Raw genomic sequence first — 26,874 nt, forward strand, 5'->3', positions numbered from 1 at the left:
GGTGTGGCGGCGATGTGTGTTTGGGTGGAATAAGATGATCATTTACAGGAGTGAGGGGGGATGCGGAAAAGCAAAAAGGATAGCGAATTGGACCTGGCAGGTATCAAGACAGGATAGGATAGGATAAGGGCCTTCAAAACCATGTCGACACAGACAGCGGACGGGCAGCTTTCGTTGGAAACGGCTGTCTTGGACTATGTTCTCGGGCCAAGTAGTCAGATAGATTAGCGTGAGCGATCAAAAGTAGGCGATACGCCATATCGGCTCATCTCTGCTTGCCTTTCGAGAACCGCCGCTCCATAAATTACCCCTGTCCTTGTTTTACCAAAGCTAGTTAACGCATCCCTAGAAAACAGAAAGACCCAAACGCCTACTCCAGATGATGACGATATTACCCTAGGAGCAGAAAAAGATGCCGTGTTCCCGGCCCCATCCCCGTTCGTCCCAACCGTCCCAACCGTCCCATGCAGACCACCCAGCCAGCCCAAGAAACAACCGAACCAACGCCATGAGCCCCGGAGTGCATGCATGTGTGTATGTGCGCCTAGTATCCGCCCAAGACGCTTTCCCCCGCCCTCCTTCCCCTATCCATCCCCTACTCACTCAATACTCAACCTCGTAATCCCATCATGCGTCTCCACCATCCCTTGGAACCCAACCCTGACCTTCCCCCCCCTCCCACCACCACCACCAGCACCGCCATGGGCACTCCCCCCAGCACTACTATCCCCGCCCACACTCCCGGGGCGCGAAGACATGGACATCGCCGACCCCGGCCCCCCACCACCACCACCCCCGTTACCCGTCCCAGTCCCCCACGGCTCCATATCCCGCTGCAGCGGTGACTGCATGACGGGGGAGTTATGGACGCTCATGCCGGGGCTGACGGCGCGGCGCTTGATGCTGACGGGGTCGAGGTCGTCGTCGCGGCGCCGCTTGCTGTTGATGCGGCGCGTGATCTCGGCGGCTGTGGGTGGTGTCGACATGGGCATGCCCATTGGTGGTCCGTGGGTGTGGGTCGCGTTTTGGCTGCTGCTGGGGTTGCTGGGGGCGTTGGTATGGTTGTTGTTGTTGTTGTTGTTGTTATGGTTACCATGGCCGGGAGGGGGCAAGGGCGTGCCGTGGCCGGAACTGCTTCTTGTTGTTTGTGTCCCGGCGTTGGGGAGGACAAAGGGATTGCTCTGGCTGGCGCCGCCGGTGGAGGAGGCCGAGGGCGAGCCCATGCTGACATCTTCCAGGCCTACGCCTGACGAGGCCCGAGCGAGGCCAAAGGCCGGCGGGGGAGGGGTTACGCGCTGGGTGGCGCCTGAGCTGCTCGTTTCCGAAAATGTGTCCCAGAAGACCTTGCCCTTGGAGTTCTTCAAGGCCTGTTGCTTAAACGTCCCTGTAACCCCTAACGCGCTGGCGGTCGGGTCCATCATCATGATGTCATCGTTTATCTCCTCAAGGCTGTCGTGCGTTGCCAGGTTGGGGCTGGACAGTACCGTTGCTTGTGGCGGTCTGGGTTCGAGGTCCATGTCGCTTTCACGGACCTGACGGACCACTTCGGCTTCGTGGCGGAATTCAGACTCCACAGGCGCGCTCTCTTCGGCGAGGGCAGCGCGGATTCGCGCAAATCCTTTTGTTTTCGGCTGCGAGGGTGAGCGTGAGCGTGGGGACCCTAAGGGATGGAGATTATGCCTACCAGCAAATTTCCGCGCCGCGTTACGGCACGCCGAACAATACTTGGGCGCGAGGGGCTGTCGAGAGCGTCGGGGGGTCTACTATGGCTGTCGTCGCTCTCGTTCCCGGAGATGTGTAACTGGTTGGCAGCCCAACTAATGCTCTCACGTCTCGCATGGGGCGACATGTCGTTTAGACCACCAACCATGTTGTTGTTTGGCGGAGACTTGGACAAGGCGGCCGGGCCGGGAGAATGGAAACCGAGCCCCAATGGCCCGCGGGGCTTTTTCTGAGGGTGTTTGCGTTGGCGCTGGCGCTGCTGGAAACTCAAAAGGTTACTGGCGGCTGGGGAGCCTGGCATCCACGGCGCGCCCACAGCGGAAGCGGCGCTAGGCATGCCAACCCTTTGCACCTGTGGAGTTGTGATATAACTGTCGTCCATGTCCTCGTCCATGTAGTCATCGTCGTCTGAGCTGGATGAGAGGTCGGACATGGCACGAGCGGTGCTTCCCACAGAGCTGGAAATATGCATGCGCTCCTGGCTACCCATCATAGACCACAGCGATGTTGATGTCTGGTCGGTTCCCCCGTACTCGGCGCGGCGGCTGGGGATGTTCATGGCCCGGGAGCCGACAGTGGGGGAAGAATCAGACGACGTCTGGCCGGCGAGGGTGGAATGGTGAAGACTGGTGGCGGCGCGAGTAAAATCCAAACCCCGCGATCGGCGCGGCAGGATGTTCGTGGGCGACGAATAATGGTGTTCGAGTTTCGGCGACGGCGGAGCGGGTCTGGCGTAGCCGGACTGAGAAGCGGGCGATGCAGATTCGTGTGGGGGTACCTGTACTGAAAGGCCTCGAGCGGAAAAGTTTGTGCGGATCGGAGTTGATGGAAGCGATGACATGCGCTCGTGGTCCTTGTCGCGAATTGCGATGTCGTCCTTTGACTGGCGAAGGACCGCCTCGACAATGTGGGGGGAGGGAGATAACCTGGGATTTCCTCCTCCATCCGATAATGACCGTGATTTGGGTGCTGGAGATGGGATGATATTTTTGCCCGACGGCCCAAAACCTCGATCATCGACTACGGCCACTTCGCCCTCCACGTCCGACATCCGCGACAGGTCGTCCATAACGGCGAAGGGAGTCGGATACCGCGTGGGTTAGGGCCCCTCATTCACACGCGTCGTCCTTGTTCGAACCGGCGATAAACCAACGCTGATTAGTTGTAATGGGTGGTTAAAAGAGCAATCGACCCATTAGGCTCCAGCGCCAACAGTTCAGAAGGTCAACATCTGCCCAACAGCACGGGAACGCGGGGGTGAAGAGTTGAATGGGTAGGGAGATAAATAGACCGCGCTGCTCGGTGTCGTCAAAGGGCTAAAATCGGGACTCGGGTCCCTGCCACCACACTGCAGCGTTCCATCAGCAGGGGGGTTGGTGGGGTGCAATGTTCAAGGGTGACCATGTCATTTTCATCCAAATATTCCCCGCTCAGCTCACCGTTACGTATGTCTGAACACGCAGTAGACCCTAACCCTGATCACTTAGACCCTTAGTTCCCCCTTTTGTCACCCCTCCGTCACCGCCATGAGGTCTCAGCCCATCACAGGACATTTTGCATCTTAGTCTGGCCTGAAAAGGTTTCTTTATAATATTTTATAGTAGTCTCAAAAAGTTACTACCACACTACTTTACCAAGAAAATCCGCTGCCTCATGAAACCTGAACGAGAATATCCTATAACCAACTCGGACCGATGCTGAAATATTGAAACCCCCATGCAGATAAACAAGGTTACTGAACAAGAAAGGTGAGAGTCATAAAGTCGTTTCCAAGAAGCCGAGACGGTTATAGCTTCACCAAGCTGAGATGCAAGATGCCCTCTGACTGATTCAACTCGCTGAGCAACCCCTCGGTGACATCCCCCGCCACCCCCAGGATCATGAGTGCTTCCTTCGCAGCAGGACCCGCCGTCTCCACGGGTCCGTCGACCACAGGGACCACTGTTGACGCCCCAGCTCCGTCCTCGAGAGCAGCAACTTGCATGAAGTTGATGTTGACCCCGTGCTTGCCCAAGACCATGCCAACATTACCGATCTTGCCCGGCTCATCATAGTTGTGCAACACCAGTAGCGTCCCCTCGGGTTGGAAGTTTGCCCTGAAGCGGTCTAGCTTTGAGATGAACACGGCATTGCCGCTCACATATCCCTCAATTATCTGTTCGCTGGCCTGTCCTGCGCCGTCATCAATCTTCAGACTGCGCAGGGTCACAGCACTCGCATAAGTTGGCACAGTGCCACCGTTCCGGACGTGCTTCTCGTCGATAGCAATGCCGCGCTCTTTGGAAATAAGCGTGGCGTTGACAATGTTGACGTCCCGCCCGCCGAGGTCGCTAATGGAGCTGACGAGGCCCTTGACCAGAGCCGCAAACAACGGCCGGGTGTTGTTCATGCCAGCCAGCTCACCGTGGTACACCAACTCAAAACGTCGGCCGCCAACCATGCCACCGCGTTCGGCAAAGTGTTGTGTGTAAAGACTGCCCATGCGTTCGACACTGCGGGGGTCAGTACTGTTGTTTGATGAAAAAAGGGTGAAAGGGGGAGAGAAACGTACAGCTTGACAAACGGCTGCAGCCGACGATACTCTTCCGGCAGGATCAACGGAGCATTCACCGCCGCCGTGGGCAACCCTCCGCTCAGGATCTCCACCACCTGCGTGCAGACGTCCATCGAGACATTTTCCTGTGCCTCGACAGTACTCGCACCTAGATGCGGCGTGCTCACCACCTTGGGATGCGCCGCCAGCTTTGCAGCCACCGACCCCTCGGCAGGAGGCTCGGAAGTAAACACATCCAGTCCAGCTCCTGCAATCCAACCCTCATCAAGGGCCTTCAACAGAGCCTCTTCATTGTACACGCCACCCCTCGCCACGTTCAGCACCCGCGCTGTCTTCTTCATTGACTGGAGCTCTTTCTCCCCGAGTAGGTTCAGGGTACTCGCCAGCAGCGGCGTGTGGATTGTCAGGAAGTCCTAATCCATGTCAGCCATATCCCTCGTCTCAAAGGGACCCCAATGAGACAGCCTTGTAGCAAGAATAAGGCCCAACACCAAGCTCTGCTCAACACCCACCGACGGCCACACCCCATGAAAAGAAGACAAGGAAACAGGAGACAAGAAGAAAACAACACTCACCACCTCCGGCAACAACCCACTCAACTCCGGCCTCAACTCCACCCCCGCCTGCTTGGCCACCTCCGCGCTCGCATACGGATCATACACGACCACCGCCATGCCCAACCCCTTCGCCATCCTCGCAACCTTCATACCCACCTTCCCCAGTCCCACAATCCCCAACGTCTTACTGCCCACCTCCACACCCACCAACCTCCCCCTCTCCCACCGGCCCCCCTTCATACCCGCATCCGCCCTGCCCACATTCCGCGCACACGCCAACAACAACGCCACCGTATGCTCCGCGGCCGCCACAATATTCCCGCTCGGGCTATTCACCACAATCACCCCATGCTGCGTCGCCGCCTCCACGTCAATATTGTCCACCCCCACCCCCGCGCGCGCCACCACGCGCAGCTTACTGGCGGCCGCGAGGACGGCGGCGGTGACTTTGGTCTCGGAGCGCACGATGAGTGCGTGGTACGTGGGGATTTGTGTGAGGAGGTCGGCGGCGGAGAGGGGGGGGGGCGGGGTGTCGACTTGGAAGCCGGTGGAGCGGAGGAGGGCGAGGCCTTCGGGGGAGAGTTTCTCGGGGACGAGGATGCGGGGGAGGGGAGTGTGTGAGGGTGAGGGGGGGGTGGAGGAGAGGGCGGAGGGTGCCATGTTGGGTGGTGTTTTTGTGTTGTCTCTTTTCTTTGGGTTGGTGATGGTTTGGGTTGTGGTGGTTGCTGGTTCTGGGGGGGATTGGGCTTGGGATGTGGTGGTTGATGGGATTAGAGAGGGGGGGATGAAGCTCTTTATAAAGGCATGTAAGTCTGCCGTCTTTGCCCCTCGCCCACCACCCACTGGCCGCTGCCTCAGCCGATCCCTGGCCTGTGATCACTTGTCTCTGGTTCAATACACGGCAGCTGCAGCATACCCAAATAGTCAAGCAATACGCAGCTTACTGCAGCTGAACCTCATCACTTACACGGCCGGGGTAGTGATCTTACAAGTGGCTCGGGAGCGGGGTGGAGGGCTGTTCCCTCATCCGGTCGATACGTAGGGTGACATAAAGGGACAAGGACCCTTCGACCGTCGCAGCCGACAGCCATTGTCGTGCTGTTCCATCCCCTAACCCGTATTCCCATTATCCGGTGGCATCTGTCATCACCTTTTAGAGGGAAGCCAAGACGGCGTGCATGCATTGGCGGGCCTATGCGCGAGCTCTATTCAAACCTCTGCTTGTAGTTGAAACCTTCAACCCCTCACTCCCCCACGTTTGACTAATGCGGGCATCCCGCAAAAAGGTTGCCAGGACCTCCGACTTGCCCATCGATGCAGTCTCTGGTTGGTGGACGCAGGAGTCTGCAAGCTTCGCCTCACTCCGGCACGATTATCACGGCTCCGCAGTATCGATCGGTGCAGCGCAGGGCGTGGGGAACGGGGCGCCTGACTGGTTACCTTGTATCTCTAAATGGAAAGTGTCACGCGCCTTTTGCCTATCATTAGGGGACAGCGTTCCGCCGCGGACATGCATACCCGGAACCTTAGAAGTTGGCCTTGTCAGCGAATCGCTCGTTCTGGACGATCTCGACCCAGTATCCATCCGGGTCTAGGACAAAGGCGACATTCTTCATGCGGCCGTCAGTCAGCCTCTTCTTCCAGTTGACGTTGAGAGACTCGAGCCGGGCACAAGCGGCGTCGAGGTTGTCGACCGAAACGCCTACGCTAGATTAGTATCCCCTGCTAAACTTTCCTATCAGTGGAACTCACAAATATGCCCGAAGCCCTGAGGCTGGCTATTGCCATCGTGATACTTGAAGTTCTCGTCCTTCTCGGTGCCGTAGTTCCAGGTCAACTCAAGGAGGCCCTCGCGGTCGGCGGTAGTCTGACCTTCGACGGGAGCTCCCTTCTCTCCAGGATAACCAAGGAAGTAGAGGTTGAACCCAGCTGCCTCGGCTTCGTGTTTCCGGAACAGCGACATGCCCAGAACCTCTTGGTAGAACTTCAGTGACTTTTCGGCGTCTTTGACGCGAAGCATCGTGTGGTTCTACTCGAGTTAGCATTCAGCCAAGATTAATGGAGAAAATCATAACATTGGAAACCCACCATCCGATAAGTCTCAACATCCGTTTCCTTGACATTCTCCGTCTCCTCCACGGGCTTCTGCCCGATAATCTCCACCCAGTAACCATCAGGGTCCAGGGCGAATGCGATATGGCGCATGCGCCCGTCGGTCAACTTCTTCTGGAACTTGTAGCCGGCCTCCTCGATGCGCTGGCACGCAGCCTGGATGTTGTCGACGCTGATGCACGTGTGGCCAAAGCCGCGGTGCGGCTCGACATTGCCGTTATTGACCTTGTACTCGGCATCGTTCTCAGTGCCGTAGTTGTGGGTCAGCTCGATCAGCCCCTCGCGATCCCACACGTTGTTGCCACCCGAAGCGGCCTTGGGCGAGTCGTAGCCCAAGAAATACAGGTCGAACTTGGCTTCCGGGAACTCGAGCTTCTTGACCTGAGACATACCCAGGAAGGAGTAGAACTTGACTTGGGGGAGGTGAGTCTGGTGTGTTTGATGTGGAAGGAAGGGAAAAGGGGCTACGCACCCGACTCCTTGGGGTCCTTCACCCGGAGCCTGATATTGTCATTTAGCATTGGTCACATCTTATATTTAACTAGATCCTGAAATAAAAAAGAAAAACAAGTGCAAGCTCACATGGTGTGGTTGAACTTGTAGTTCTTAGTCTCCGTTGTCGACGCCATGGTTGCAAAAGTTCGGAAGATGAATTTTGAGTCTAGCCGTGGTTAGTTTTATTTATCTGGTCTCCCAAAGGTGTTCTACACTTCGGATTTACCTGGTCTGGGATAGAAGCAGGGTTTTGTTTGCGAGGAAAGAAGTAGAGACTTCAATCTCTGAGATGCGCGGAGTGAGAAACTCATATGACGCTTGGTAATCGAAAATTAGAAAGCTGACCCGAGTTGAAGTGGGGGAATTGAAGCTCCGGGAAAACATATCATGGCAGTGCTTCAATCATGTTACACAATGCGTATTGGAATTACGTCCATCTATTGAGGTTGTGTTTCACTCTGACAAGAGAAAAAAACAGATCAACAGAATTCCAATCATCTCCGACAAGCAAAATGCATTCAATTGCTATGCCCTAGTGGACTAAAACACATCTATGGTTCACAGATTTCCCAGAACCTGAATTGTACAGATCTTGAAGAGCTTCCCTCCAGCTACAGCCAGATGCGGATGTCATGTACCGGTACGTAAATTTCACAGCGGGGTAGCTGGGAGCTTGGACCAGGAAAGTCTCATACCCCACCTCCCACTGACGTCAACGGTTGAGAGCTCAGTCGAGGGAAGCTCCACAGCAGTTGGTGTTGAGAAATGGTTACTTACAATTCAGGTGAACATGGAGATATGCCCAGATCAGAAAATGTATGAAACAACCAGTAATACCATAGCATTTGATACACAATAACCTACAAGAAAAGAAAAGAAGACAGCAACAACCAACCGCTGGCTCCAGACCTTCCTTCCATCCCAATCCCAGTCTCTACAAGAACCCCTTTCACAAATACACTGAATGAATGCTACATGCGCACCGTATGCCACCCCCCATTCGAACCAACACCATAAGCGTAGTCAAGCAGTTCCGCCACCTACGGTTTACCGCCCTTCCGCTTTTTCCTCCTGTTCTTCTTTTTCCCTCCCCCACTCGACGATCCCGCTTGACCATCCTGAGAAGTCCCCTTGGCAGCAGCCTCAGCATACGACCCGGGCTCGTCCTCATCCTCTGGGCCCGGCGACAGGACGTCCTCGCCGTCCTCCTCCTCCTCAACAACCGGGCTCGGCTGGCTCCTCCCATCCTCCTTCCCATCCCCGCCCTCCTTATCCTTGCCGTTGTCCCGATCCCTCCCGAATAGCCCGAACGTGGTACGGCCTAGCAGTCTTGGCTGGTCGGGGGATGAGCCCGCGGCGACAGCCGATTCCTCGTCGTCGTTGGAGCTGGTGGTTTCTAGCACCACCTTGCGCACGCCGCGGGATTCGATGACGTTCTCTGTGATGCTGCCGCTCCGAACGTACGGCCGCTGCAAGACGAGGGTGTTGGTATCCGTTTTCTTATCCTCGGCACTGTTGGCGCTGTTGGCGCTCTCGCCGCTTGAGCTGGGGCGTTTCCGCTTGGGCTGCGATGGGGACAATTCCCGCTGCTGCTGTTGTTGTTGCTGGGACCGTACGGGGCCTGCGGCGGTTTCTTCGGAATCCAGGTCTATGAGGTCGGGCTGATCGGGAGTTTGCGTTGATTTGTCAACTTGCTCCTCCGCATCTAGTGTCAACTCAGGTATGCCGTTTGATTGCGGTGCGAGTTGCACTGTTATCGCAGGGCTAACCGAGCCGTACGTTTGCCGCAGCGCCTGGACACCGTCCTTGCCGGAAATCTGGGGCTTGAGGAGACTAGTTGTCTCGTCCCCTTCCTCCGTTGGCGTCTCGTCGCTTCCAGGCTGGGTCGCTGAGGCTGACCGCGGCTGAGCCGACGGGGCACCGCTGCCCGGCTTGATCTTCACAGTGGTTGAACGCGTCTTGTTGGGGTTTGTTGCCGGGTTAGAGGGGCCTAGATGCTTGAGGTGCTGCCTAATATCCTCGAAATTTGCCCGCACGGGAACGGTAGTCTTGAGGAATTGGCCGTCCAATCCAGCAGAACTCCTCCGCATCATCAACGTTGCTGTCTTTGGGCTGGTGGAAAGCATAGGTGACTCGTGACTCGTTGCGCCGACTGTTTGATTTGACTTGTTGCCGTCGAGAATGACATTGTCGCTGTCGATTTTCGTGTTGGCAATATCAATGTATTTCGCGCTTGGATCTTCCGATAGCCGCCGTTGGACTCTCGCTTTCGGTGCCGGGGTAAGGCGGCGGATGGCTTTGTGCACATCAATGTAGACATCCGACTCGTCGATAATTTCCCTGTTTTCGGTCAGCATTCCTGCTTTGTGATAAGAAACCAAGTAGGGACATACTCTCCGATTAGTTCTTCGATCACATCTTCCAAGGTCACAACACCAAGAGCGCCGTGATCCTCCCCCGGATACGAGGAAACAAGCACCATGTGTGATTTGCCTTCCTGGAAAAAGTTGACAATATCCAAGCAGCTTGTTTCCGGACGCGTCTCGGGAAGTGTGGCCAATGGGAAGTCGCGAACTAGTTGACAGTCCTCGGGATCGTAGGTGATGAGAATCTTGACAAGCAGCATGCCGACAAAGTTTGTGGGGTTTCCAGTCTCGTGGATGGGAATGCGTGAGTATCCGGCGGATAGGATCATGTCCATTGTTGGTTCATCCAGCACAGTATCCTCCGCCATGACGAAAACGTCGCTCATTGGCGTCATCACATTCGCGACCGGCTTTTCCTTCAAGTCCAGGACCGCGCTGATGATGGTAACTTCGTCTTGGTTCAAGCGCTGGGAGACGTCGCCGAGGCTCTTGTGAAGAGTCACGAGGGTCTTTAACCCGCTCTTCTTGTAAACCGTGCCGTGGTCTTCTCCCAGGAGCCAGTCGAGCAGCTTCGCTGTCGGCCAGGCAAAAGGCGCCATCAAGTACATCATGGCGAGAACCGGTTTTGACATGTAGCCACCTATTTGGAGGCCGTATCGAACACAGACGGACTGGGGGAGAACTTCACCAAAGATGACTGGCCGAGGATGCGTTAGATAGATGCGGAGAGAGAAACAAAACAGGCGAGTACATACCGATCAAAAAGGTAGCACCGACCACGGCAGCAACACCACCGCCGAGACAGCGGTCGAGAACCACGGGAAGGGTCTCGTTCACGATGACATTGGCCAAGAGCAGGGTAACTAAAACCCAATGCTTCCCTTTCTTGAGCAACTCATAAACGCGTCTTGCGTTCTTCTGTTGCGGCTCGCTCGGGTCCCCCGCCATAACCTGGAGGTAAATTCCGTCCTGTCCCATCAATCTAGGTAATGTCAGCCGGTGGTCATACTTCAGTCACGATCGATATCATCTTACGCGATGGTCAGCCCTGCAAAAGCGCCACCCGAAAGTACGAGGACCAGGGAAGCCACATAAAGAACCCAGAGGCTCGCACCTTCGGCCTCGGGCTCGTCCCCGCCTCCACCGTGGCCCTGGATGCCGAGTGGTGCGGCGTAGGCAGTCGATAGGGTCATCGAGAACACGCGGGCAAGCCCGACGGCGACAGATCGCACGGCAGAAAAGCCATTGGGCTGGGTATGTATCCTGCGCGCGGGCAGAATCGAATTCGTTTTCATTGTCGTCATAGCCGTAAGCGACGGCTGGGGGGGGCACGCGAGCTCGAGCCGAAAGGGTTCGTCAATTCGCGGAGTTGGTTCGGCTTCGCGCTCCGTCAGTACATCATGTTGGGGCGCGTGGAAACGAAGTTCCGGAGATCGATGTTCGATGTAGAATGGAAGCTCAGCGCCGGGGGCAATTTCAGCGGAGAATCGAGATCTTGGGAACTCGCCAAGTGCGTGGGTCTGGTGCCCAGGCACGTCGGTTTGTTCTGCATATCAGGGTAATCAGGGTAGGCAGTTGGGAGGAGTGGGTCAAAGAAATGGACCAAGAACACAAAGATGACGCCGAGACCCCCAAACTGGGCAACTTCGTTCCAACTACTTCGTAATTCTTTTATTCGTATTATCATTTTTGTCAATACCGAGGTTGACCATTTAATAGTTAGGATTAATCACCCCCGCCTCTGTTTACTTGCAATTCCTCCCAACACTTCCTTATGGCGCAATGATTCGCTTTTGAATGCGTCCATGTGCCGTCGTGAGATCTCTTTCGTATTGAACTTTCAGCGCGCAAGGGTGCAGTGTGGGTGCTGCGGGGCACGTGGGTCCAGGGAAACAGCTAGGGTGACAGGGGACCAACCTGATGATCTCCAGGCCAACAAAAACCTTCCAAACAGACCGTCTGTGCCTCGCCGGTTCATCAAGACGGCAACTGGGTATTTCGGTCACGGTCGACATCGAAACCAATCTCGAAACCACCATTCGCCATGGTGGTCACCACTCGGCGCGGCGCCGGTATCTCCGCACCGAGGGAAGACGACAACGACAGCAGCTCTGACAACGCGTCCATCCCAGCACGAACCCCACCAGTCCAACGCCGGCAGCCTGCATCTAGAACACCCGCAACTCTGAGACCCTTGAGGGAGCCTACTCCGAGCAACGCCAATTTATCCAAGAGAAAACGAGGACCTAGTGGTACGCCCAATGCACCACAGCACAAGCGCCGAAGGGTATCATCCGACGCTGCGGATACGATCGAGGTAGCGGTAGGGGAGGACGACAATGTTGATGCGGCGATCAACGCCACGAGCGCGCGTTCTGCGCACCGGCTTGAAATACACCTCCCTAGTAGCCGAGGCCCAAGGGAAAGCCGTGGCGTCAATCCAACAGAGGTCGTACCTGAGCCTTCGACCACCGTTGTGCCCGGCCGCCGCCTCCGCGCAAGACGCATAAAACGGGGGATCAACTCTGTTGAAATTCTCGGCGCGTTCGGGCCTCCGAGTCCGCGGAAAAGTAGACGTGATCCTGCCGTCTCACATATCCTCGAGGAAAGACCCGAATCGGACAGCGACCGGAGGCTAGCCAGACATGGCAACCATGTCGCTAGGACTGCAGTAGAGGAGGTTCTTACTGGCGCAGAAACTCCACGTTCGGCAGGCAGTCCGGAATTGCAATCCTCCGCAGTGAGAAGCCGGCCAGCAAGACCTGCATTTGACGTCTATGAAGTCCCAGAAGATGACGATGCTGAGCCTACCAATTTTGCTACTGTTCGCGGCACAAGAACGAAAAATAATCTGGAAATTTCCAACGGAGACAAATCAAACAAAAGTCAAGCGCGCCAGCCACGGTCATCCCAACGAAATGACAAAGTTTCATTGATTCGAGAGGACCTATCCGAGCCGGTGGTTCGAGCTCTTCACCGTCCTGAGCCGCGCCGGTTTACCCTTCCGGGTAACGCTCCAAGGTTAATGGACGAGGGCAACCGTGAATTGGTGCAATATGGGAATGGGCGACAGGTAAACCAAATCGCTGAGAAGGAACCAGAGAGGCCCCGGGAGAGGGAAGAGACGGAGGAGACTGACGAGACGGACGAGACGGTGGATGAAACAGACGAGTCCGAGTCCGATGAAGAAGAGGAGCAACGGAAAATGGGTGACATCCAGGTGCGACCCTGCGCGAATAACGACGACATCATTTCCGTATACAGTGACCACCTGCGAAGCATATCGAAACTCATGGGGAGAAGCGGTTGGACAGGGGCAGGGCGCAGATGGATGGCCGAGCTCTACGCCAACATGCCCGCATTCGGGGTGTACCCGCCCATTCGCACGAGACTCGGGAAATGCATTTTCAAGTCCCTCAGCTGTCTCAAGGATGAATTGGATGAGGTGCCAAATGCCCTGGACCTCGACGAGCAATATCAATATCTGGCAGAGCACCAGCTGGACTTGAATGCTGCCATATCAAGTGTCGACAAGGCAGTACGAAAAGTCGAGCGTCTAAGCAACACCAGGCTTCCTAAACGCATGATCAACGACCTTTCGAAATGCGTCATACCAATGCTCGTCCTAGTCATGCAGACGTCTTTTGCCGTTGGAGTACGGCAACCAGACGCGGTGGTCAATGACTCCCTTCCTAAGGAGGGTGTTTTTACGTGGACTACTGTACAGTACCTCCTCGGCACACTGGGGTGGCTGTCTCGTCTCCAGAAATGCCTGAACCCTCCATCCAACGACAACCCAGAACAGGCCGGCCAACAGTACGATTTCGAAGATCCGAAACATAATCACGAGAAGCTTGCGGTTATGGTCAGAAAGTTTATACAACAGATTCGGCATCAGGTAGACAACTTCAATGCGCGAGCCGACGCCAACCGGGAGCGGTACGAAGAGGAGCAGCGCATCAAAAGGATGAAAGAGCAGGACAGAAGAATTAAGGAACAAAATCAGAGAGAGGCAGAAGAAGAACTGGCGCTCGCTAGGCTCGAGGAGGAAAAATTCCGGCTATCGATGCAGAAAGTCACGAGCCAGGTCCGTCCACTAGCTGAGAGATTCCGTAGGGCGACATCACACTGGCAACCTGCTCAGGTCAGCCAACCTCGCCCTCAGCCTTCGAATCCTAGTACTTGGACCCTGAGCCATCGGGGGCCTCGGTCCCAGTCTGTCGGCTCGTCAGTGCCACGACCTCCGCCGGGTGGCGGCCAGAGGGCACCGCAATTCAGGCCCACCCCGCCTTCCCCAGAGCTAGGTTATCCGCCCTGGCCCGAGGAAGAGACAGAGTGGTTACTGAGTGAACTCAGGAGGCCAGACAGAGAACGTGATTGCTTGGATGTGTGGGCAGAAACCCTTGAACGGTCGCCGCAGGAGATCCTGGGGGAAAAGAGGCGGTTGGAGAGGACGGGCCGTTATCGGTCTCCTACCCAACAACGCTGACCCATTCCGGTGGGTTGTGTGGAAATGGTCTATGTTGAAAAGGGCGCGTTTATTGGAGTTTTGGTTTGTTTGGACGTTGCTGCTACAGAGATACCCTTGCTTTTCGAACAACTTTGCAACAAATATTGAGCGCAGCGTTTAGGTAGTTATTATCAACTGTGTTGCTGACATAATAAGCTATGGACTTAGCTGTTTCTCTAATGCCTAGGTAATCTGTAGTGTCTCAGCCTTGCCTGCTTTGATGCAGAGACATGATCAGCCTTGCAGCTATTATGAGCGGCACATCGACTCTTGACCTGTCTCCGGGAACCACCTTTTTTTAACCCAGGCCCTCTGAGGTCGAAAGAGAAAGCTCGTGGGGGGGCTTACATCCTGGGCTTTTGAAGCTCGGAATTGAAGCATCTCCAGATACACGGCATGACTCGGGCCGTCTCAAGTTCGACGGCACAATGGACTGCCTGGGATCATAACCCGGGCATGTCAATGGGTCAACCCTCCACTGTTTCCATTTTCCCGACTCATCCAGGTTAATCCTCCCAGGCCAAACCCATATCCGGTTTGAGAGCGAATCACCCCAGGTCAATACTTGCAGCCTGTTAAACGAGCCGTTGAATCCACGGGTTTCAACCTTCGACTGGGGATTCGCATTGTGAATTTGTGACGGAAGAGCTGCCTGCCACCCTCTGCCCCTCACGCACTGCAACCTCAAATCACAGTGCACTCAACGGCCCGGGCACCCACCCATGTGCAGCATTTAAACATCTGACAACAGCGCTAGCGAATAGCAAAAGCAAAGTGTCCTTCAGGGCATTCAAGTGTGACCACTATCGACCAACCCTAGCGAATCGATATCAACCGCCCCAGTAATGCTAAGCTCGGCGTGTGAGGCGACAAGGTAATGACTTTGACTGGATGAAAAGAGGATGAAGAAGGAAACAAGAACACCAACAAGCACCAAAAAGGGAAGCTGGCAGAGGCTAGCAAATCCGAGCCTGGAACTGAGAACTGGCTCCACCCCTGCAAGAGGTTGCCCGTCCCCTCCAGGTGTTTGCTGCAGTGTGTGCCCCACACAATCTGTCCCCTGCTCAATCCACCACGCTAAGCCGGCGCTGTGCCGATCTGGGAACTCCCAGCACATGAGAAAGCGGGCTCGGCTCCTCTTTTTTTCACCTCTCTTCTCTTCGAGGCAATTGGGCTGAACCTCTCTCCTTGCCTTGCCATCACCGCCGGGCGCCATTGTCAAAAAAACAGCTCTTTGGTGTGCATTGTTGCGATTCAATTTCTCCTGCGACACCTGCTTTCGTTTCCTTTTTCACGGTTTTCGATTGAGTTAGCGCCAGCCCGGTCCAAGCGTCTTGCAGTGCGTTCTCGGCAAGTCGACGGCTTTGGATTCCAGTGCTGCGGTCTGGGAATAGGAGTGACTCGAGAAGACAGGGGATAACTTGTTCGGTGAGTTGCAACTTTCCCCCTTGACAGCACCATCCCCAAACTACCAGCTCCCCTCTTGTAGCTAGACACCCTGCAAAAAAGGATCATAAGGCCTAATCATTGAGCTTTATTTATTGTGTCACCAATGGTTCACAGCGCTCCACCGCCAGGTTGCTAACTGATTACCCACATAGCCAGGAGTCCGTCGTTGTTCGATTGTCCAGTTTTCCCCAATTGTTCCCACAGCTTTGCCCACGAAGCCCATCATGTCCGACGCCGAGGGTTTCGAGGTTGTCCAGCACACCGATGCTCCCAAATCCGCGCCTGCTCCTGCGCCTGCTTCCGAAACCACAGCTCCCTCGACGCCCACCTCGCCCACTGCCACTGTGGAGAAGAAGGCCACGGCCGGCCCCACAGCTTCGAAGCGCGCCACGGCTCCCGCTGCGGGCACTCGCCGACCCGGTACCACTGGTATAGCTTCCGCGAAGTCGACCACAAGCTCAACCACAAGCTCGACGACACGGACCAGCGCTGCCAGCACCGGGGTGAAGCCTACAACCCGTCCTGCCACTGGAGCGCCCACCGTCAAGCGCCCGTCGACCGCTGCATCGACTGTCTCTCACCGCTCCCGCCCGTCCGTTTCCGAGGATGAGAAGAAACGGCCGGTGGTCTCGGGCGCTACTGGATCGGCGCGCCGTATTTCCACTGCCCCCACTGGCCCTCCGAGCTCCCCCAGCAAGCCGAGAACTGGTACTACTGCTGCCGCCGCCACTGCCGCAGCAAGAAAACCCGCGGCCACTTCCGGCACTGCGCCTTCGCGGATGTCCACAACCACTTCGCGATCATCGACAACCACTTCGTCGGCGCCCTCTGCGACCCGTGCCGCTACCAAACCCGCCGGTACTGGTGCCGTAGCTGAGGCGAAGAAGAGACTTTCGGTCTCTGCTGGGGCAGCGCCCGGCACCACTCGTCATGCGCCGCGCGCGTCGTTGGCATCGAGTACATCTAGCGTTACTGCCGCTGCCGGATCCGCGAGGGAAATTGAGGAGCTCAAAACCAAACTCACTTCCAGCGAGCTCGAGATCACCGAACTCAAGGCAAAGATTGCCTCGTCCCAGGACAAGATCACGGAGCTCACTGAGAAGGCTGGTACCGCCGAAGGGGGCCAGGCTGCAACTGAAGGTGCCATTAACCAGGAAGCCCTGGAAGGCCTGAAGACGGAGCATGCTGCGGAACTCGAGGCTCTGAACAAGCAGGTTGCCGAGACCCAGGAGAAGCTGGCCGCCGCCGAAACTGACCTGGCTGCTCAAAAGAGCGAGCTTGCTGGTACTACTAGTGCAAAGGAAGCCGCCGAGGCCGAACTAGCCGGGCTCAAAACATCGCTCGAGAGCCTCCAGGCAGAGCAGGAGGCCAAATCGAACGAGGCCGCGACCAGCCTTACCAAGGCAACCGACGACTACACTGCCAAGCTTGAGGCTCTCCAGAGCAGCCTAACAGAGGAGCACGAGGCGGCTGTTGAAGCATTGAAGGCCAAGCATGCCGAAGAACTGCAGGGTGGAAGTGCCACCATTGTTGCCAACCACGAGAAGGCTATCCAGGAGCTCAATGCGAGCCACGAAACTGCCCTTGCCGGACTCCAAAAGAAAATTGACGACCTGACCTCGAGTCAAGCGACCCTAGAAGCTGCCCACGAGGAAAAGCTCGCCAGTGAAACAGCGGCCGGGTCAGCGAAGCTTGGCGAACTGGAGGCACAGATTGCCGAACTCAGTGCAAAGCTCGAGGCGGCGGAGAAGACGGCCGAGGCTGCTAAGTCTGAACTCGAGGAGAAGACAGCAGCCCTAGCCTCTCTCGAAGCCAAGGTTGCCGAGGCGGAAGCTGAGCTGGCGGCTATCAAAGACGAAGCTTCCAAGGCTACCGGCTCCCACGCCGAGCTCCAGAAGCTCATTGATAGTCTCAACGAAGAGAGCAAGTCCAAGGATGCCACAATCGCCAAGATCAAGGAGGAGACCGCTGCCGCCGCCGACCACCACCAGAAGCAGCTCCAGCAAGTCAGCCAAGATTATGAAAACGAGATCGAGAGCCTGCGTGGTGATGCTTTCTTCAAGCGCAGGTTCGAGGAGCTCGAGGTTAAGCACGACGAGCTCACTAAAGCGCACGATGAAGCTGCTGAGAGCCATGCTAAGGCCCTCGAGGCGGCCAAGGCTGAGCACGAGGCCGCCGTGAAGGCGCTGGAAGCCAAGGAGGCTGAGCATCAACAGGCCCTGGATGCCCTTCAGGCGAGCCATGCCGAGGAGCTGGAAGGTGCCAAGAGCCTGGCAAGGCAAGCCCACGAAGCTAGCGCCGAAGAAATCGAGTCTCTGAAAGCCAGCCATGCCAGCCAGATTGACATCTTGAGGGGCGAGAGCGAGAGCAGTCTGGCTAAGGAGCTTGAGGCTCTGAAGACCTCCCACGCCGAAATCCTCGCGAACCTCAACAACGACACCGCGACAGAGAAGGAGCAAATTCTTGCCAAGCACGCTGATGAGCTCGCTGCTGCTAAAGCGGCTGGCGACGACAGCCACGCAGCCCTCCTGGAGCAAATCAAGCAGGAACTTGAGGCTAAGCATGCCGAGGACCTCGCCAAGGTAACAGCACAGCTCGAGGCGGCTAGCAGCTTGAAAGAGGGGCTCGAGGCCAAGCACGTAGAGGAGGTTGCGAAGTTGACGGCAGAGCTTGGGTCGGCAAGCGATGTCAAGGAGGCGCTGGAAGCTAAGCACTCTGAAGAAGTGGAGAAGTTGATGGCTCAACTGGAGGCGGCTAGTGGTCTCAAGGGTGACTTGGAGTCGAAACATGTGGAGGAGGTCGCCAAGTTGGTGGCTCAGCTCGAAGCGGCCGGTGGCTTTAAGGAAGAATTTGAGGCTAAGCACGCTGACGAAATCGCGAAACTGATGGCGGAACTCGAGACGGCCAGGGCTCTCCAACAGGATGTTGAGGCTGCCCAAGCCAAGCTTAGCGATGCGGAGGCAGGCCATGCATCCGCCATTGCGTCACTCAAGAAGACTCTCGAGGATGACCATGCGGCCGAGGTGGAGAAGCTGATCGCGGTGCACAACGGGGCTCAAGAGGCCTTGAGGAACGAGGGTACCGCGCAGTCCCAAGCTCAGCTTGACGAACTGCGGGCCAGCCACAACAGTCTCCTCGAGGAATTGACGAGCAAGTCTCAATCGACCTCGGAGGAGCTGGCTAAGGTCGCAGCGGCCAAGAGCGAGATTGACGCAGCCCTCGAGGCGCTCAAGGCCGAGCATGCGAAGGCCCAGGAGGAGATCGACACTCTCAGCCAGCAACTGGCTCTCGAGAAGATGGAGAAGTTCACGGCCCAGGCTGACCTCGATGCCGCAAGGAACGCTAAGCCTGATACCACCGAGCTTGATTCCCTCAAGGCGCAGATTGCTGCCCTGACCGAGGCTCACGATAAGGAGCTTGCCGAACTCAAGGCTAGCCACGAAAAGGTTGCTGCATCGGAGCTTGCAAGCGTTCAGGAGGAGCTGGCTAAGGCTAAAGCCGAGATCGAGAAGATCACGAAAACGTCTGCGGCCGACTACCAGGATATGCACGACAGCATGACGCAGCTTGTCGAGGAGGCGCAGACTCTGGCGGCTGTCAACATCAAGAAGCTGGCGGATGCGGAACAGCAAGTCGGCGATGCCGACAAGAAGATTGCCGAGCTCACGGCACAGCTCAAGGTTAAGGACGCAGAGCTAGCCGAAGCTAAGGTATGTCTCTGAATTCCCAATCCTAAAAGAGTAGGCCAAATGGCTGACGATATCTGTCCAGACCACCTCAGACGCGCCCAAGGGCCTTGCCGCGAGCCGCTTCGCCAACGCGGACGACAACGACGGCGACGCTACCAACCAGCCCACTGAAGGTGAGGCAGAGCCGGATCACTCTTCGGCAGCATTAGCTTCGGTGGGGACCACTCTCGCTTATCACGCAGCCTTCCTATAACACACCCTCTCTGTTTGTCTTGAACCGGCGGCTACTAACCAATCGGTCGTGTTTTTAGCTAGCTAAGATCCAAAAGTCGGTCAGCCAGCTTCAGGACTACGACGCCCAGTTGGGCAGCCAGCACCATGAGATGCTGAAGTCGATTACCGACCTCAAGAACGACTCTTGAGTGGGTGTAACATCCAGGCGCTGAGGCGGGGGGTGGTTGTATTGTTCGCCCAGGGGGGATGGATGCGCTGTTGAGTTTTTGTGGGAACAAGGAGCTGGGGGAAGGTGTCTCTGTCTCTTTCTCTCTCTCTATCTCTCTCGTCTTCACCCTTTCGCCATTTCACATTTTGCCACAAACTGGTTCTCCCATTTCATGGGCAGCAACAACCTTTTTTAATGGAACGTGGTTCGCTTAGTCGCCGCTCTTATATACCCTTTGGCTATTTCTTGTTTTTGTAGCTTTGGGAGTGAAGAGGTCAATTAGTTGTGTATTACCTTGTTGTTTGATGGTCTACTGAGGTCAAAAGGGGTTTTCGAGTAACATGATCCAGCAGACTAAACAAACTTCTGGTTGTGGGTTGGTTGTGAAACCATTGCGAGAGTTACTTGAACACAAGGGAAGATGAGCCATATCTTTCGATAACCCTTCTTGCTCTACCCCTGATGTCCGGTGTTGCTATGGCCTTGCTAAACAATGGAAGACAATATTAAAATCACCGTCCCTCACTTACATCAAAAGATTGACTGTCAAGTATTCCTAAAATTATGATACCTAACCAGCACTGTTATCGTGATCAGAGCCTGTGAATCTGTGATGAACAAGAAGGATCAAGAATGAGGCCGTGCGCAACACCGTATACCAACTATCTACACACGGTGACGTAGTCAACCAGCCACAACAACGCGCCTCAAACTTAATCAAGCCCCATGCAAGCTTTATCCGTGAACCCGCAAGAATTTTCCGCTTTGCCAACCACGGTGAAAACTCCTTCCAGTTCCGTTGCCTCTCGATCGGAGCTGTCAGTTCTTCCGCAGCGACAATAATCCTAGGATCCAGATCCGACTGGGAATAGTTTCCTGGGCTGAACCAAGGTACGTTTCAGACCTTACCGATTTTCCAATCGCTCTACTTGGGTGTGGTTACCGCGATGCATTGCACTTTGCTTGCAATGGTCGTGGTCTCGTCAGAAACACATTGAAGATGGTGTTGTTTTGGCATTCTGTTGAATCGCCATTTTGTCATCTATCGGAATCATGTTTTTTTTTCTGTATCTGCACCTGCACTCGATAACTAGCAACAAGATCATCAATTGAGCAGTGGATCAAGTCGAGGCCCTTTTTTTTTTTTTATTCACGTCCGTACTAATTATGCTCCAGTGCAGTCGTGTGACTGACCAGCTATACATTCATTTCGGCATTGTGTAGACTGTTTGTCGGCAGACTCAGACTTCACAGCTTGTTGTCCAAGAAAACCCACAAGTGTTGGGTAATCGCGCATTTGCTCACCCTCGACCTGTCTTGTATCGCTCTTCTAAATTCGCTATGGACGATAAGAAAGCTACGCCAGAAGAGGCCGAGGACGCCGTGATGCAGCAGAGTTACCCCTCCCCCATGGCCGACAGTGCAGAGGCACGATACTATGAGCAGCTCACTCAACATCGTGAGCTTGACACCCAAATGGACCATCAGCCCACTCAATCAGAGCATCATGGTATGCAGGAGCACCAAGAGCACCAAGAACATCACGAGCATCATGAGCATCATGAGCTGCATCAACTCCAGGGCCTCCAGGAGTCACCTGCTCCACAGCAACAGAACCCCCTCCCACCAGTGAGCGCAGATGAGCTCCAGCTCGCGGCCCAGTTATCACAGGGCCTTGCCCCCATGATGGCTGCTGCTGTCCAAGACCAAGCGCAGGACCAGCAGTCCATTCAGCCACAAGATAATCAGGAAGGCCAAGTGCAACAACATCAGGCTGAGCCAAATCTCCAGGAGCAGTTGGAGGCATCGCTGCAGAACCATGAGCGTGAGATGCAGTCTCATGGGCACGAGCTCCAAGGCCACAACCATGAACTCCAAAACCACAGCCATGAGCTTCAAAATCACAACCATGAACTCCAGGGCCATGAGCTCCAGGATGTCCTGTCACACCCTGGTCAGCCTCAGCAACACCACTATACACAGAACCCACCGCCTCCGCCCCAGCTCCCTCATCACATGTCGATGGACCACTTGTCACAGGTACATTCCCAGTACCAGATGCCTGATGCTACGCCACCCAGGAAACGGTCCAAGGTGTCCCGGGCTTGCGATGAGTGTAGGCGCAAGAAGATCAAGTGCGATTCGCAGTCGGAAGCCAATGAGGCGCCTTGTTCCAACTGTCGCCGGTCGAATGCACAGTGCCTGTTCAGTCGTGTGCCTCAGAAGCGGGGACCAAGCAAAGGGTGAGTTGGATAATTCCGAATGCACAAGTGACCGTTCGTACTGACCCGCTTTAGATACATCAAAGAACTTGCCGATCGCATCAATACCATTGAAGGCAGGCTCAGCACCAACGTGGAAGGCCCCGAGAGGAGACCGTCAAGCGAGTCGTTTGTTTCCCCAGGCTTAGTCGACGACAGCAGGAAGCGACCGTTTTCTAGTATTTCTGTTTCTGGCGAAGGGTTCCAAACTCCACCTCAAAACAGATTATCGGCAGCCTTCAACTCCGATCACAGGTCGATTTTGCCCTACGTCCAACCCGAATACCGCCCGCAAGTGCCCGGAAATTCGACCGACCTCGCTTTGAAGCCTACCGCGCCATTGACGTACTCCGCTTCGACGAACGATATGAATTTGCAAGGCCAGCCCGACATGATGGACACCATGGCACACGACGGCCTCCCTCAAGCGTCGTCGAATCAAGCAGACCAACTGCCGGAAATTGACGACGTCGCTTTCGATCGGTAAGTGTATCAGCCCAGAGTCTTGCCGCGCAGATTCCATACTGACCAGCGAGTCGCAGCTATCTGGAGTACATCCACCCCATTTTCCCAGTGTTGGCAAGCAGCAAGGCCCTAGTCCAATCCCTCTTATGGCGGGCTCCCCTAAGCCTCCAGAATGCCTTCTGCAACGGATTCTTTTCCATGATGAAGCACTTCTCTCCCGATTCCAGTGGCCAAATCGATGCCGATCCTGCTACCACATGGCGCCTTTTGAACGAATGGGAGGCCGAGTGGAAACCGCGCTCTTCCGTCACCAATCTGGTGCAGCTCCAGACCTTGATTATGACCATGATCTCGGTAGACTGCTTCAGTATCGCGGCTTCCAAGGGCTTGATGGGCCCGACCAAGCTCGACATCCTCGGCCGAGCTGTCGCGGTTGCGTATTCGATGACGGCTCATTCTCGGACAGTCGACCCTAATCCGAATCCCGAATTGGATCCCAACTCAGACGACAACGTTGCCTTGCGAGCGTGGTGGGTTTTGGTTATGTTGGACCGGTGGCACGCGCTTGGGATGGCCAAGCCCACCCTCATCCTCAGTGACTTTGTCGTGCCTCGGGCAGGCTTGGAGCATATCGTCGGGGATGGCGTTTATTCCTTGATTCGTGAGTCTTAACTCCATCCGTTTCCGGTTTCACCTCCTAACAAATTTAACAGGGACTTCCTACGTCTTCACGCTTATCATGCCCGTCATTGTCAACCCGCCGATTGATCCTGCAGAGTCTCAGACCCTAGCTTTAATGGCCACCGGGCCCACCCAAATGCTAAGCTGGGTTCTCACGGCCAAGGAGAACCACGCTGTGCTCGACCTAGCGTACTGGCACCTCCGCGCCGTGTCGGAGCTGCTCTCTCCGGACCGGGCGCAGCGCCCCCTCAACATTCTCCAGGCCACCAGGTGCCTGGCCGGCCTCCTCGCCGCCAAGCACGACTTGTTGAGCCCCGTCACGCACCACTTCGCCGCCGTCGCCGCGCTCGGCCTCATTGAGCTGCACCGCTTCCCCGTCACGCGCGACGAAGCCGTCCGCATCACCAAGGAGGTCCTCGAGTACAGCATCGCGCCGTCTGCGTGGCGCGCCGCCGTGCGCGACAAGCTTTCCTGGTACCTGGCGCGTCTCCCGAACGCGGCGGGCCAGAGTGCCACGGCGACCAACGGCCAGAACTTGCAGCAGCTGGCAGATCTGGCTACCGCAGTTGACGCCACCAACAATTCCACTGCTGCGGGCACGGGCGTGCCTGCGGCTCCAATTGCGGCTATGTCCGGAGATGCGCAGCCTGCAGAGGCGGCGCCTGGCGCTTCTGGTGCTGGTGCTGGTTCTGTTGAGAACGGCGCTCCCTCAGCCGACGGCGATGGTGCCGCTGCTGCTGCTGCTGCTGCTGTTGCGGCGGCGGCGGTGGCGGCCGTCAAGTCGGAGGCGGAGAGTGTGGAGGACCGGGATGCCCCCCTGCCGGCGCTGGTGGATGTGCGCGCGGTCTTGAGGAAGGGATATCTCACTTGGTATGACGAAGTCAATGGTGGTGAGGTGGTTTAGAGGGGCGACCTTGTGGCACTGCCAGTTTATGATGCTGGTTAAACTGCTGCCCTCTGCTAGCGATGCGGAGTCTTTGTTCATCGCGGGATCGGAAGCGTTTCGGGAGGATCACGCGCTTTCTGAGGATCAGCCGCCGTGGGTGTGCGGTTGGGAAAAGGGGCATTTTACTTGTCCCGTGACAGGCGTATTTTGTAGGTCTTACGCAGCACTGTCTTTGGGCCGTATTAGTCAAGGGCAATGTTTGCGAACTTGTGTGTCTATAGTTTGTGGTTCTATACCCGGAGCGGGCGTTGGGCTGAGCTGGCGGTTGTTGGTTGTTCTGTACAAATACATGACTTTGATGTCAAATACTTCACTGCCTTTCCTTCGCTCCTATGACCTTCTAATTCCTTTACAGAGTGGTATTTGACAGCCGCCAACGGTACAGATCCAGCAAGACTGAACGGAGCATATTACGCCTCGCCCATGAACTTTAGACCCTCTACCGACCTGGATCCATCGGTTGCACCGCTTCCATGCGTGCATCCTGTGACACCCAACTCCCGTCAACCCCTGACAGTCATCAGCTAGACCCGAGCCAACAATTTTCCTCTTCCTTGGAAGCAAAGGAGAAGTTGGAGCTATAGTCGATCATTCCCTATCCACAGACCGGCCCTCGCGGTCCTTTCGGAGACGCCTCGCACTTAGGGTTGATGTCCGATCGGGGATCAACTTCTGCGCTCACCTTTTGCGGTGAGCTTCGTCCGGGCTGCAGCATCAACAGTGCATGACTTGTCAAAGGACGGACTAATGCCACCATGTCACATCGCTCCCCCCTTTTGCCGTGCGTACGGAACTACCCGAGAGAGGGCGTCGAAGACACAGGAAATAAACTCTTCAACGGCTTGCTGTTCAGGGTTTCCCTTGCCGGCTGTTGTTTGGGAGCCGGCCAACAAACAAGCCAGTCAGCCAGTCAGCCAGCCAGTTCACCTCTCCCCACATCTGCAACCCAAAAGCCCGGTTTTTGGTTACCGCGCTCTGCTAGCTTAAATCATTACCCCAGCAAATGAAAACAAAGGCGACCGAGCATCAAGCAAAAGATCCCGCCGGTTTTCCCCCGAGGCAGGCCGCGCGCACCGCAGAAGCCGGGCCGAGGAGAAACCAAAATTACCACCACATCAACCCAAAACAGCCAGCTAGCTACCTAGGTAAGGTAGCCAGCCTGGTCCCGGACGACCGGCCACGGAGCCAAGCACCCAAGCCTCAGCACAAATCCCCCCCCCCCAAAGCGGGCAGGCTTCCTTTGCTTCCTTCCCCCCACGTGTGACCCCTTCTCCCGGGAGGGGCGGGCACCTTCACATGACAGCACAGTCGCATTCCCAGCAGCAGCAACAGCAACAACCGACCACTTTCCTCCCACCCCAGGATTTTCCAGCCAGCCAGCCCGCTAGCCAGCCGTCCCATCCATGTGCCTGTCTGTCTTGTCCCGTCTTCCATTGTGTAACCAACACCAACACCCAACACCACCACCACCACCACCACCACCCTCCCAAAAAACGGGGCGGGCAGCACAACAGCACACAACAGCACACAACCCCGCATGCCCACGCTATGATGCCATGCTGCATGCCCATGCACCATGCACCAGTCCAGTCCAGGAGCAGCACCCAGCAGCAGCCGCAGCAGCAGCAGCACCTCTCCACCTGCAGGGGACGACCGAGCCCGGCACTAACGTTTCCCCAAGACCCCAGGACACACCAACGGGGGAGCAGAGCACAAGCCACGCGGCGCGCAAGACAACAGAGGGGTAGGTCGGTATTTAGTTTATTTTAAGACTACGAGAGGGGAGGGGCCGACTCGAGCCGATGGATTCATGCGCTCCACACCCGAGGGCCGAGGGGCGGTTTCGGGAAGCCTGTGTATGTACTAACTGTGTATGGACGGGCATGACAGCCATGACACATGCATGCCTTTGCTGCAATCTGCACTTACTGGTTGTTGTTACTGTACCTGTGTGTCCTGTGTGTTTGTTCCTGTGTCCAGCAACCAAAACCCAATCTCTTTCCCCACCCACCTACCCACTCGTCAGCCTTCTCGTGTCACTCACCTCGGTGCGTGGGCGCCCAATCCACCCCATCCCGTGGGGTGAACGATAACCCCACTGAGCGACAGAACAAGCCGTCGAAACTTCCAACTGATGAGTGACACAGTCTTTCTCTCTCCAAAAAGTGGGGGGATGCCCCGCCATCCGCAGCCTGGCGACCGGGACAAGGGCACTCAAGCCCAGCTCACCGCCGCTGCTCGAAACAGGCCGAAAATGCCGAGCTTTGCCCGCCGACACAAACACCTCCACGGGCAAGGAGGGATCAGGGCGGTTCCCAACAAGCGGGCCAGGAACAAAAAAAAAGGGGGATCGCCGAACAACTGGTTGTCAAAGCAGATCGGCATGAGCGGCACAACTCACCAACAACCACAAACATACCATACCATACCCCTTGATCACGGAGAAAACCCAAAAAGGGGAATCAACCACCATCCCCATTCCGGACAGGCCAGCCAGCCAGCCAACCCAACAAGAAAATGTCTGTTCTATTCTTCTCTCTTTTCCCGCAATGCTGTGATGCTATGCTCGCTCTTTGTGCCCCATGCTTCCAGCATCTATATTCAAATCGTGGTTGTCGAGAAACG

At 56.1% G+C, this 26,874-nt stretch overlaps 7 protein-coding genes across 7 annotated transcripts; 4 read left to right on the forward strand and 3 right to left on the reverse strand.

Moving 5' to 3' along the window:
- Positions 1-599: 599 nt before the first annotated feature.
- Positions 600-5,493, reverse strand: F5144DRAFT_596147 (D-isomer specific 2-hydroxyacid dehydrogenase; the record flags this gene model as incomplete). The annotated part of the gene is made up of 6 exons (XM_066790764.1): positions 600-1,631; positions 1,685-2,758; positions 2,840-2,876; positions 3,549-4,214; positions 4,274-4,689; positions 4,852-5,493. The coding sequence occupies 6 exons, from the start codon at positions 5,491-5,493 to the stop codon at positions 600-602; spliced, it is 3,867 nt and encodes a 1,288-aa protein (XP_066638621.1).
- Positions 5,494-6,359: 866 nt separating this feature from the next.
- F5144DRAFT_596148 (Glyoxalase/Bleomycin resistance protein/Dihydroxybiphenyl dioxygenase) lies at positions 6,360-7,574 on the reverse strand (the record flags this gene model as incomplete). Its single annotated transcript, XM_066790765.1, has 5 exons — positions 6,360-6,535; positions 6,586-6,862; positions 6,922-7,358; positions 7,418-7,446; positions 7,528-7,574. 5 exons carry the CDS (start codon positions 7,572-7,574, stop codon positions 6,360-6,362), a joined length of 966 nt encoding a protein of 321 aa, XP_066638622.1.
- Positions 7,575-8,170: 596 nt separating this feature from the next.
- F5144DRAFT_381724 (uncharacterized protein) lies at positions 8,171-11,389 on the reverse strand. Its single transcript, XM_066784616.1, has 4 exons — positions 10,842-11,389; positions 10,562-10,788; positions 9,834-10,503; positions 8,171-9,780 (listed from the first exon to the last, which is right to left on the reverse strand). Exons 1-4 carry the CDS (start codon positions 11,108-11,110, stop codon positions 8,481-8,483), a joined length of 2,466 nt encoding a protein of 821 aa, XP_066638623.1. The 5' UTR covers positions 11,111-11,389; the 3' UTR covers positions 8,171-8,480.
- Positions 11,390-11,850: 461 nt separating this feature from the next.
- On the forward strand, positions 11,851-14,295 carry F5144DRAFT_596150 (uncharacterized protein; the record flags this gene model as incomplete). Its single annotated transcript, XM_066790766.1, has 1 exon — positions 11,851-14,295. The coding sequence occupies one exon, from the start codon at positions 11,851-11,853 to the stop codon at positions 14,293-14,295; it is 2,445 nt and encodes an 814-aa protein (XP_066638624.1).
- A 1,694-nt stretch (positions 14,296-15,989) lies between these two features.
- F5144DRAFT_498416 (uncharacterized protein) lies at positions 15,990-19,707 on the forward strand (the record flags this gene model as incomplete). The annotated part of the gene is made up of 2 exons (XM_066786267.1): positions 15,990-19,475; positions 19,537-19,707. The coding sequence occupies 2 exons, from the start codon at positions 15,990-15,992 to the stop codon at positions 19,705-19,707; spliced, it is 3,657 nt and encodes a 1,218-aa protein (XP_066638625.1).
- Positions 19,708-21,306: 1,599 nt separating this feature from the next.
- F5144DRAFT_596152 (uncharacterized protein) lies at positions 21,307-24,207 on the forward strand (the record flags this gene model as incomplete). The annotated part of the gene is made up of 4 exons (XM_066790767.1): positions 21,307-22,139; positions 22,194-22,640; positions 22,700-23,283; positions 23,336-24,207. 4 exons carry the CDS (start codon positions 21,307-21,309, stop codon positions 24,205-24,207), a joined length of 2,736 nt encoding a protein of 911 aa, XP_066638626.1.
- Positions 24,208-25,400: 1,193 nt separating this feature from the next.
- F5144DRAFT_381886 (uncharacterized protein) lies at positions 25,401-26,201 on the forward strand. The gene has a single exon (XM_066784618.1). It carries the CDS (start codon positions 25,546-25,548, stop codon positions 26,017-26,019), a length of 474 nt encoding a protein of 157 aa, XP_066638627.1. The 5' UTR covers positions 25,401-25,545; the 3' UTR covers positions 26,020-26,201.
- The last annotated feature ends 673 nt before the right edge of the window (positions 26,202-26,874 follow it).

Source organism: Chaetomium tenue, assembly GCF_020726465.1.
Source record: "Chaetomium tenue strain MPI-SDFR-AT-0079 chromosome Unknown F5144scaffold_7, whole genome shotgun sequence".
Taxonomy (NCBI): Eukaryota; Fungi; Ascomycota; class Sordariomycetes; order Sordariales; family Chaetomiaceae; genus Chaetomium; species Chaetomium tenue.

What these genes read in the sequence shown, in the direction of transcription:
- F5144DRAFT_381724 (XM_066784616.1), bottom strand. Translation starts at nt 11,110, where the DNA reads ATGACGACAATGAAAACGAATTCGATTCTGCCCGCGCGCAGGATACAT. An exon ending in TTTGCAGGGCTGACCATCGC is followed by an intron (nt 10,789 to 10,841) that starts GTAAGATGATAT and finishes GACATTACCTAG; the next exon opens with ATTGATGGGACAGGACGGAA. An exon ending in ATCGAAGAACTAATCGGAGA is followed by an intron (nt 9,781 to 9,833) that starts GTATGTCCCTAC and finishes GACCGAAAACAG; the next exon opens with GGAAATTATCGACGAGTCGG.
- F5144DRAFT_381886 (XM_066784618.1), top strand. Translation starts at nt 25,546, where the DNA reads ATGACAGCACAGTCGCATTCCCAGCAGCAGCAACAGCAACAACCGACC.